Below are 11,956 nucleotides of genomic sequence, written 5' to 3'. Positions count from 1 at the left end.
CTAGGTGCTTTTCATAAATGTCCTGTCTTTGCAGCAATCCTTAATATTATTTCCCCAGATCCCTTGAGAGGGTACTTAATGGAGTGCCAGCTTTTGTGGTCCCGGACTTTAAGGGCTCGGATCTCCTGATCCGCGAGCCAATTAAAAAAAGAAAGAAAAGTAGTGGATGCACATACTGACCATTCCCCTCTCTTTTAAGACAAAACTCCATGCGATTTCTTTTGTTTAAACGAGATTTCCTCTATAAATAGCCTTTCGTTTGTTTCTTTGGTCTATCCCCTTCAATCAAGAGCCACCCTCCCCTCAAAACTGGCACCATAAGGGTAGGAACCAACACGATTTTAGGGTGAACTTGGAAGACAGTGCGGGAACCTCACTTTTCCCTGCTTGCGGGCTCATGGAGGGCGGCGGACCTGGCAGGGTTTGCGCGGGAGAAACGCGGGACCGACCCGCCGCGAGTCGCGCGGGTGGTGATCGGGGCCGAGCCCCACGTGGCCGCCACCGCCGCCGGGCTCTCCCGGGCCCCGCCCGGCGGTGGCCGCATGGACTTGCAGAGGCCGCTGGCGAGAGGTGCGGGGCCACGAGCGAGCGCCCCCGTCCCCCCAGCCCGGTGGGGCCTCCGAGCCGCAGTGAGGAGGATGAGTCCCTGGAGCTGGTTCCTGCTGCCGACCCTGTGCCTCCTGCCCGCCGGCGCAGCCCCGCGGCGCGGGACGCCCGCCTCCGCCAACTGCGAGCTCAAGCCCCAAGTAAGGCGCGCGTCGGGCGCGGGCAGGGGGCCTCTCCGCACCTTCCCCGGGGGGCTTCCTTCCGGATCCCGAGAAGTGCCGATCGCTGGGATCCGAAGCCGACTCCCGGGGCTCGGCTTCCCTCTCGCACCAACGCGCCTCCTTGATCATGCACCTCTCCGCGCCCTCGGCTCCCCCTTTCTGGCGGGGGCGCAGCCAGCTCGGTGCAGACGACTCGGTGCCACGGTCCTCGCCCTCCGCCAGACCGAGGGCGTCGCGGAGGGGCTCCGGGGTCTCGCCAGTCTGCTTCGCGGGCTTTTGTGGGACGGCTCCGCAAAGGCCGAGCGGGGCCGTAACTGGGCGCATTTACTTTGGAAGTTTGTTCTGCCCTATCTTCCGTGAGCGTTTAATTTCATCTGCTCTTATTAAAATATTAAAAGCACCCCACAGCTGCCTGGTTTAACCTTTGTACATTCAATGCCTGAGTGGTTAGAAGGGACTTTAGAGATCTGAAGCCATTCCCCCCCCCCCTTTCTAACCAATCTGAGTTCCCCGTTTTTACCGATAAGGGAAACTGAGGCTCGGAGCGGGTCCTGTGTGCTCCAGGTCACAGAGCGCATTCGCGAAGTGACCACTGTCTGACAGCCTAGCGTTCGCGCTCAGGGAGCTTCTTTAGATATTCGCGTCAGCGTTTTGACGGTGAGGGAAACCGAGGCGAGGGGGCCCAGTGACCTACCCGGTCCGCCCAGCCCTATAGGAGCAGAAGCGGAGCCTAAACGGGGCAGATCTTGCATCTCCGAGGCTGGACCCCTTTCGAGATGAATGTTTCCTTGTCTTGATCAGTTTTCTTTCTTTCTTTTTTTAAAAAAAGATGACCGGTAAGGGGATATTAACCCTTGACTTGGTGTTGTCAGCACCACGCTCTCCCAAGTGAGCCAACCGGCCGTCCCTATATAGGGATCCGAACCTGTGGCCTTGGTGTCATCAGCACAACACTCTCCCGAGTGAGCCACGGGCTGGCTCCTTGATTAGTTTTCTTAAACTCGGAATTTTCGGTGGTTCTCAAGTCTCTATCTTCTGGGAGCGGGGGAAGTTGAATCTTGCGGATTTGTATCAGTGGCTTCCCTGTTTTTGGGGAGGGTGACACAGGCTTGCCCTTCTGGTGGCCTGTGCGCCCTGTGACGCTGGGTGCTGGAGTTCGGGGGTCGGCTCACCATCTAGGATGACACCTGTGCAGCTCGCGGGCCCGCCTCCACCTCTGGCCATTCGTAATTTTAGTCATCGTCCTAACCACGGCAGAGGAGAGGGTGACACCGAATTGAGCAGTTCGCCGGGCGCTGCAGGTCTGCGGACACGCAGAGGCTCTCCCTCTGGGAAGGCAGGAGGCGCGGCAGCCGGAGGGGGAGTCCGCGCCATACAGTTTCAGGCTCTGCTGCTGTGTGGCAGCTGCGTGCATGTTACACGGAGCAGAAGCCCATCTCTTCACATGAAAGCAGAAAGTCTTTCACTTCTGCAGTCTATTACCATCGCTTAATTATGGGACAAGTGAGTTTCAATAAGGTCTCTGTTTCTCCCTGCTTTTGACTCTATCTTCATGAGTCTTTCATTCCATCTGTTCTCCAACTGTTTGGTCTCGGGACCCCTCTAAAAAAGTGTTGAGGACTTCAAAGAGCTTTTTACACAAGCACACGTTCCTTTAACCATCAGAGCTGTGACATCATTACACACGTGTAGCCTCCAGAAAATTCTGCTGTAGTGAGAGAATGAGGGTAAAGGAGGAAAATATCTTAGTCTTATGAAAATAGTTCTGACTCCCTGAAACAGTTGGGAACGCCCACGGGTCCACTTTGAACATCTCTGTTCTATTCTGTGGGCAAACTGTGTTATCCTTTGTGGAGTTGGGAATGCCAGTCAGTGGCAAGGCTGTATGCTTGGCCTGCCTGCTGTAGAGGGCATTGTGGGTGGGTCCTCTCAGGGGGTGGGGGTCTTGAGATTGTAGAGGGGAAGCTCTGGAATCCAGCCCCTCTTCCAGAGAGGCAGTCCGCATAGGATGCCAGATTGTGTGCTTGAGAACTGGTTTGGTTTTCATCCTTGGTTAATCATTAGAGAAGTCTTCTGAGCCCAAGTCCGCCCCCAGACACCGCAGGGTTTATTCTGAGCACCAGGCAGGTTGAGTCTCTTCCTTATCAGTTCTCAAACAGAAGTGAGTGTTCTTTGCTCTTCCTGCCTGCTGACTTCTACACTTGCTCTTTCTTCCCCTGGAAGGTTCCTCCCCCATTTAGCCACATGCTTGCTCCCTGACTTCCATCTGGTCTTGGCTCAATTGTCTCTCAATGAGACCCTTCCTGATTATCCTGCTAAAGATGTCAAAACCCACCCCTTCTCTCTGCCTTCCCTATTTTATTTTTCTCTGTAGCATTTAACCACCATCTGACTATATATTTATTTATTTATTGCTGCCTCACCCCATTAATCTTCATAAGGGAAGAGATTTTTGTCTATTTTGTTTGCCTCTGCATTCCCATTGCCAGAAGAGTGCCTGGCTATTTACTGGCATAGATGCTCAGTAAATATTTGTTGACCGAAGAGGGCAAACTAAACCAACTTTAGTACCATTCTGGCTGGTCTGCTGGAGTTATCTTGGAACAGTGCAGTTATTGCAGGTCCCAGGACCCCGGGATGGGAGGAGCAGAGGGGTGCAGGGTCTTAGGGAGTTAACCCACACTACACAGTTGTCATTGTGCTCCTGTATTCTGTTTCATTGCAAGGATTGCACGGGTGTCTGTTGAAATCACAGTTTAATTCACAGGTGACAGAACTTATAGCTTCTTGTGTCTCAGTCACATTGGTCATGTCTTTCTCTTTTGATGACCGTCACAACAAAGTTTAGAAGGGACATGTTAATATTGTTCAGGTTTTTTTTCTTTTAAATCATCATAAAGTTAAAATTCATGGCTTCCTCTGATAGCATATGGTGGCCATCATTACAGTGAAATGGGGTAGTAGAGCAATTTTTTGGGGGGGGGTTAGGAGACAAACAGCCCTTTCTGTGAGGATACTGATATGAGGCAGGCAGAGGCAGTTGCACCTGTACATTTAGTGCAGTGGGCTGGGGCTTGCCAGCAGGCAGAGGCAAGGTAAGAGCTCACCGAGCAGAAGCCCTGAAGACCCTTCTTTTGGCGTGTGCCCTGCACAAGGCATGCCTGGTAGGGCCGTCTTAGTAGCCTGCAGGAATGCTTACTGGTGCACAGAGTGGCAGGCAGCGTGCCCTGCTGGGTCAGACCAGAACAACATGTATCGAAGAAGGCCTGTGAGATAAGGTTCGTTTCTTTAAAAAACACTTTTTGAGCTCCTATGGATATGGCAAGTATTTACTATTTGGGAATATGAAGGTGAATAAGATACAGCTCTCGGCATAAAAAAAAGTGGCAAAGCCCCTGAATTGTGTTAACCTGACAAGAGAGGATGGGAAAAGGCAGCACCCTGAGGATTTAATGATGTCAGTGTGGTATGTATCTGGGCAGATCATCTGGGATCAGGAAAGGGAGCTGGACAGAGCATTTCTAGATTTGGAGTCAAGTAGTGCTCCTGAGCGACAGTACAGCTAGTAGAGTATTAATTGGATAAAGATGACTCTGAATTGCAAGTAGAGTCTGTTGCATGTTAAGGCCCCATAATATGGTGATTAAAATCTGGGGCTCAGGAGCAGGTTTTGTGGTGCAATTTGTGGTGACTTAGCAGCTCTGAGACCTTGGGTAGGATCATAAATCTCTCAAGGCCTCAATTTCTGTATCTGGAAAGAGCCAGCGTCTTACTTAGTTGTGTTTCCCCCCAATTCCTCCCTTTCTGCTCTCTCCTGAATGGGCACGGGGCAGGTTTTTGCCTCTCCATGACACCAAAACTGTTCTTGTCCAGGTCCCCAGTGACCTCAGTGTTGCCCAATCTAGAGGTCAGTTCTCAAATCCTTGGCTTATTTGGCCCATCAGCCACACTTAACCCACTTGCTTACTTCCTCTTCCTAGAAGCACGTTCTTCAGCTGGCTTCCTGTGCTTCTGACTTCCCCAACAACCTCACTGGCCACCTGCCATTCTCTTTTGCTGGCTGCTCTCCTTTCCCTAACCTCTTAAGGTTAGAGGGCACCAGAGTCCTAAACCTTTTCTCCTCTATTGACACTCAGTCCCTTGGAGATCTCATCCTGTCCCATGGCTTTAAATAACATCTAAAAAGTGAAGATGCTCTCATTTTTATCTCTGGCCTAGGCCCTTCTCAAACTCCACTCATGTCCGCCTACGAATGTGACCTCATCACTAGGTTGTCTGCATGACATCCAACTCGACAGGTTCAAAATCAAACTTCGGACCTGCCCCTCTAATCCTATTCCACCCCTATCCACCTTTCCCATCTTGGTTGATGGCAGCCTTATCCTTTCATCAGCAAATCCCGTTTTCTAGCTCCCAGAATACATCCAGAATCTGATCACTTCTCATCCGTCCTGCCACTACCACTCTGTTGTCTTACTTAGATTCTTTCTGTAATGTCCTACCTGACCTTGCGTCTGCCCTCATCCCTCAGTAGTCTATTAACCACAGCCTCCAGAGTAATCCTTTTAGCACATTAAGTCAACTCTTGTCACTCCTCTCATAAAAACCTGGGCTAGCTCTCATCCTACTCAGCTTAAAAGCTTGAGCCCTGCCAGGGGTCTGCAGGCCCTGCATGGCCTGGCCTCGCTCACCTCTCTGACCTTTGCTCCTGCTTTCCTCTTCAGTCATCCCTCTGCAGTGGGCTGGCCTCGTTGCTCCTCCTCCAACTCATCGAGGGCCTTCCTGCCTCAGGGCCTTTGCACGGCTGTTCCCTCCTCCAGGAGGGAATGCTGTTCTCTCAGATTCCCCATGCTTGGTCCCTCCACCTCCTTCATGGCAAGGCTTAGCTGTCCCTCTGGATGACATTCAGTGATTTTCCTGATCCCCCTATTTAAAATTGCACAACCCACCCTGCCCTAGTACTCCCTGCTCCTTTTCCAGCTTACATGTTCTTTACATCACCAACATACCTGGGGCAGGGACCTGTGTTTCACTCACTGCTGTATTCCTAGTGCCTGGCACGTGATGGCATAGCATAAATAATGGTGGAACAAATGGATGTTGCAGAAGGCTGTAGGACAATCCATGTGAAGTGCTTAGATGGTGCCTGACATAATAACAGCCAGCTGCTCTCAGCATTGTTACTGTTATTACATGGCTGGGTGCCAGAACGTGTGTTTGTTTTTTAAAATCTGATTAGTTATCAGTGAAACGATCATACGACGACCTAATATCTGGACTAATAATAATTGAAAAGGCAACAATTAAAATAAATAACTAAATAAAAGTGGATGCACATTGAATAGACTGTTTCTGAAGAGAAGTGCAGGTATTTTGGGGCATTAGGCAGATTCAGTGTACTGGATAAAACCAAACCAAAATGTACACCCCCAACCACACATCATGATCCTGAAGTATGGGTTTGGTTTTCCTGGGAATATATTTGTTTAACTTTACAGTGTCCTGATAAAAGACAAGGAATCCGGTGTCCATGGGTTTAATAACACGGCAGCTTGTTTGCCGTCTCTCCCAGTTGGAAACCACTGGTGGACAGTGTGGCAGTTGTGCAGCTATATCTCTTCTATAGGTCAGTGGTCCCCAGTCATTTCACCAGCCAGGACCTCTTTGATCATCCGTTCTTCCCCCTAAAATGAAAAAATCAGCCAACCTAAATTTCTCATTGAAGGTTTCCTCTACCTATTTGTAGGTAATAATTATTTTGTTACCCATTTAAAATTAATCAAAGCCAGAACTGTCAATCTTAGTTTTTGATTAGCTTCCAGTTACCAGTGTTTTCTACCAGATCGATCTAATTCTGATCAACAGTGAGACATTCGATTACCTAATTAGCCTTGGCAAGCATTTCTTGGTAGACATACAGTTTCCACTTGGCTTTTTGAAGTATTTAAGTAACCCTGGGGACCCTCATTACTCCATAAGAGGCTGCTGGGGGGCTGGAGATCCTGTACATGATTTATCTCTTGATATTATTTCAACAATTAATTAATAGGTTTTTAAAATTATTTTTTAAAAATATATTCGTTGTTTCATTTGTTCATTTACTTAACAATTACCTAATTTGTTTGTTTTCATAACCTTATAACAGTGGTTGTTAATTTAACTTTTACAGATGAGGAAACTGAGGTGCAGGGAAATGAAGTGGCTTTTTAAAATCTCAACGGGGTAGCTGAGCCACCAGCAGAATTTAGGTTCATTTCGCCCAGTTAGTACATTCTTGAAAAGATGGGTGTGTGAGCAGAACTGTAATTTAAATGCTTTAAAAAAACAAGGTCACAGGCTGGGGGCTTATGAGATGTGTTCTCTTTGGCATTTAAGAAAATTGAGGCAACATTTACAAATTGGAGGATTTTATTTAAAATCAGCATTTTTAGTTTTTTTGAAAACTCTGTTCTGGAGCACCAGACCTCTGTTCCTATGTAACCACCCCTGGCTCCTGCTGCTTAGTCAGTGTCCTTTATTGAGAGTTTGGAGCTCGTTTACTGCTGACCTCCGTGAGAGTTATCTCACCCCCAGCTCATGGGTTTACCTGCCTGCCTCTGTGCTTATCGGAGTGTGCAGTCCTGCTCCAATGGTGCTTCCATGGAAGGTGTGGCGGTGGTGGGGGGCGAAGGCTGGGAGGGTGGGGACCTTGCTTCAACCAGCTCCACTCTCATCTGTCCTATATTTTGAAACTCTGTGTAATACACGTATTTCATTTGAAAATACGTTGCTGCTGCTAAATAATTACAAGCAAATGCAAATGCAATTGATCCTTATTATTGTGGATTTATTAATTTTTTTAATTAACTTACTAAAATTTATCTGTAACCCAAAATCAATGCAGATGTCCCCGACTTAATGATGATTTAACTTATGATTTTTCAACTTTACTGTGGTGTAAAAGTGATACCCGTTCAATGGAAATCACACTTCAAGTACCCAAACAACCATTCTGTTTTTCACTGTCAGTTCAGTATTCAAAAAATCCCATGAGATATTCAACACTTTATTATAAAATTATAGAATAGGCTTTGTGTTAGATGCTTTTGCCTAACATTAGGCTAATATAAGTGTTCTGAGCACGTTGAGGGTAGGTTAGGCTAAACTATGTTGTTCAGAAGGTTAGGGGTATTAGACGCATTTTTGACTTATGATATTTTCAACTTGTAATGGGTTTACTGGGAGCATCTGTACTCAAGGCTCTTTTGTGGTCATTCATAGACATGCCCAGAACTTTGAAAAATTTAAATCACCAAACGCGCACATTCCCAAGAAGGCTCTGCTTTCTTGTTTTGGCTCTAATATTGTAAACAAGTTTCCTTTTCATGGTCTATTTAGTGCCTTTTTTTTTTTCATTTCTGTGCTTTTTGTAAATGATTTTACTGTTTAAAATGGCTCAAGTGTTGTTTTGAAGTTCTGGTTAGTGATCCTAAGTGAAAGAAGTCTGTGTTGTGCCTTATTGAGAAAACGTGTGTTAAAAAAGTTTTGCTCAGGCATGAGTTATAGTGTCTTTGGTTGTGAATTCAGTGGTAATGAATCAACATTATATATTAAATAAGGTGCCTTTCAACAGAAGCAGATGTGAACAAAGTTATGTATTGATCAGTTATTGAAAATGTCATGACCAAAGGCTCACGGAAATCTAACCCTGTATTTCCCCTAGGAACAATGGTTTGGTATTTGCTAATCAGTGTTTGTGGCAACTTTATAGAACATTACAACCATGAATAGTGGGAATTGTTTATAGATTGGAACTCCATAATCCAAGGAAGCATGTTCCTTAAAAGGCTGCTGAAGTTAAAGTTTTTTGTAGAGATGATATGTTCCAAATATTTCCTATACACCTAGGTTTTCATATTTCTGGGTTGCTTAGTTCACCCCATATGTATGTCTGACCTTTACACTTGAACTCCTTGAGGACTGCCCTGTGCATTTTTTTTATACAATGCCTCTTACTAAACTGACACTTCATCAATGCCTGTCGTTGAGACTGAGAGACACTCAGGGGCAAAGGGCGAAATGGCCTGGCCTCGGATGGATGCACACCACTGCTCAGCCCATGAGACTGCTAGGAGGGAATCCATGGAACGTCACCAAGTTTTTTGTTGTTGAACCAGGAGGCTTTGTAAGAAAGAAATGCAATAGGACAACCCATGTCCTAAAGGGACAGGAGCAAACTGTGAAATCAAGAGGTCATTAGGCCCATGGTTTCAACCTTGACTATACCTTGAGATCACCAGAGGAGCTTTAAAAATATTACCTCTGTGTTCCACCTCCAGAGATCCCAGTGTGACTGGGCTGGGGAGGGACCCAGGCACTGGACTTTCAAAAGCTTTGCAGGTGATTCCAGTGTGCAGCCAGAGTTGACAGCCTCTGCCCTTGGGAACATTGGAATTGAGATCTGAAGAAGCAGGGACCATCAGGTCTGCCTGAGAGATAACAGTGGGCTCCTCAAATGTGTCTCACCTGGTAGCAGGTGCATCCTTGGAGTTCCCTGAGACTCCCTCTCTAGCTGGTGCAGTTAATTGCTAGGGCAGGCCTGGAGCAAACTCAAAGCTGGTGACTGCAATTGCTTTCTCATCTTGAATCAACATTTTGATGAAGAAGGGAGAAAAGAATGCTGAAATGCAGGCTGCATTGAGGACTTCTTCTCCTGGCAGGTGAATCTACCTGGGCTCAAAAACCTAAATCACACTTCGATAATTTTTCTCCTCCTGCATTGCTACATCTCTCTAATTCATTTTATCCTCTCAGGTTCCTGACCCCCCAACCCCATCATACCTTGATATTGTCTCTCTTTTTTTTTTAGCAGACTGAGTTGAATTCCTTCTTATGGACCATAAAGCGAGACCCACCATCTTACTTCTTTGGCACCATCCATGTCCCGTACACCCGGGTTTGGGACTTCATCCCTGACAACTCCAAGGAGGCTTTCCAGCAGAGCAGCATTGTGTACTTTGAGTTGGACCTTACGGACCCCTACACCATCTCGGCCCTCACCAGCTGTCAGATGCTGCCTCAGGGCAAGAACCTCCAAGATGTGCTCCCCAGGGACATCTACTGCCGCCTCAAGCGCCACCTGGAGTACGTCAAGCTCATGATGCCCTCATGGATGACCCCAGACCAGCGTGGCAAGGGGCTGTATGCGGACTACCTCTTCAATGCCATTGCGGGGAACTGGGAGCGCAAGAGGCCCATCTGGGTGATGCTCATGGTCAACTCCTTAACCGAAGTGGACATTAAGTCCCGTGGGGTCCCTGTCTTAGATCTTTACCTTGCCCAGGAGGCCGAGCGGCTGAGGAAACAGACTGGGGCAGTGGAAAAGGTGGAGGAGCAGTGCCATCCATTGAACGGGCTGAACTTTTCACAGGTAAGGCTTTCTGTGCAAAGGACTTGGCATTTGATTGTGTGGGTGAATCTATCGAATTCCAGTATAGGAAATGGACCAGAGGCACAGCTTATCTAAAAATGGTCTTTGTCAAGAATGCTATTCTGGGAACAGAGGTTACAGTCGTGGGAAAGGGGGAGGGGGTAGGGGCTTAGCGAGAAATTGGTAAAAGGCCACAAAAAAATGATTACATTGTGTAATGTTGAGTAGACTAGTTGTTCTGATTTGAACACCACATATTGCACACAGGTGTTGATATTCAACACTGTACCCTCCAGATATATACAGTCGATTATGTTTCAGTTAAAAAAAATGCTATTCTGGGGATTAAAAAACAAGCCCATTTGTCAGATATATTGCTTGAGTATTGTCAAGAAAGAAAACTTGTTTTTTTCCTGTCATCCAACAAATACTGCATGCTTTTGTTATGTGTCTTAGTTTAGATCATTCATTAAGAAGTTGCTTTGAGAGGCTGTGGACATGTAGATGCCATACTGTTGTCACAAAGTGTGGCCTAGTTTGAAAATAATACTGGCCATGCTGTTTTAGGTAACAGCAGTCCCTTTGAGATCATTGTCCCTCTGTAGGAAACTGCCCCCAGGACAGACAGTTCCTTTCCTAGGCAGAGTTATGCTGCTCTTACCCATAATTTATAGATCCTACCCCAGGGCACTGGAATTTAGGTGCATGTTTAAGAAGTTCTTCACTTCTCATATGACCAGCAACATTTTATTAAAGTGCCATTGTTTAATTGTTTTGGTGAAAGTTGTTGCTGGGGGTCAATGGGAGGTTTTTTTTTTTTTAAGTTTAGTTATTTATTAATATTATTTTTTTGCATTCTATGATGTTGTTGTGGAGCAGTTGGGGGGAGGGGGAGAAGGGAAAGGGGAAGGAAATAGGGTGGGAGGAGGAGGAAGGAGGAAGGGCAGGGTTGAGGCCTGTGTCACCCCCCTCATTCCTGCAAGTGAGACCAGGGGGCTTCCAGTGATGTCTTGGTCATTGCTGGGCTGGAAGCAGATGTCAGAGGGGTGTGGCTGAAGCCCTCACCCCCTCCACTGCCCCAGCTTGGGAGCTCGGGTGCTTCTTGTAGTGGCATGGTGGTCATTGCTGGGCTGGCTGTGGGTGTTGGCGGGGCGTGGCTGAGGCCCTCAGCCCCGCACTACCCTGGCTTGGGAGAGTCCGGGGTGCTTCTTGTGGCAGCTCATTGGTCGTCGCTGGGCTGCTTGCGGGTGTTGGGGGGCATGGCTATGGCCCCCAGCCCTCCCTCCTCCCTGGCTTGGTAGCCCAGGGGAATTCTGGTCCTTCTAGGTTTTACAGGTGTTCTTTGGTGATGTAAGACCTTTACTAGTTAATATCAAACTTGGTCTCTGGTCTGTGGGTATTTTGTTTGTTCTTCCAGTTCTGTGTTGGATTATTTGCTGTTCCTCTCACTTAAACTCTGCACTGGAACTAATTTGTTGTCCTTTGCTTACTTTTAAAATGGGGGAACATGGGCCGGCCCGGTGGCACACTGCTACAGTGCGCCGCTTGGGAAGTGTGGCGGTGCTCCCGCCGAGGGTTCGGATCCCACATACAGACCGGCGGCTCACTGGCTGAGCGAGGTGTGGTCGCAACACCGAGGGTTGCGATCCCGTTGCCGGTCCCGGTCCAGTACAGGTGCGACACTGAGGGTTGCGATCCGTTGCCGGTCACGAAAAAAAAAAGACAAAAAGGACAAAAAAAAAAAAAAAAAAAAAAAAAAAAAAAAAAAAGGGGGAACTCC

The 11,956-nt window shown here is 47.5% G+C and overlaps 1 protein-coding gene across 1 annotated transcript in view; it reads left to right on the top strand.

Moving 5' to 3' along the window:
• The first annotated feature begins 638 nt into the window (after positions 1–638).
• Positions 639–11,956, top strand: part of TRABD2A (TraB domain containing 2A) — a 61,258-nt gene continuing 49,940 nt past the window's right edge. Inside the window, exons 1-2 of the mRNA XM_008567058.1 lie at positions 639–746; positions 9,616–10,176. Of these exons, the coding sequence (XP_008565280.1) occupies positions 639–746; positions 9,616–10,176 (669 nt within the window). The remainder of the gene's footprint in view (positions 747–9,615; positions 10,177–11,956) is intronic.

This window comes from Galeopterus variegatus, unplaced genomic scaffold (genome assembly GCF_000696425.1).
Source record: "Galeopterus variegatus unplaced genomic scaffold, G_variegatus-3.0.2 Scaffold289, whole genome shotgun sequence".
Lineage (NCBI taxonomy): Eukaryota > Metazoa > Chordata > Mammalia > Dermoptera > Cynocephalidae > Galeopterus > Galeopterus variegatus.
Note: the sequence above shows the minus strand (reverse complement) of the source record. Positions and strands in the feature narration are given on the sequence as shown.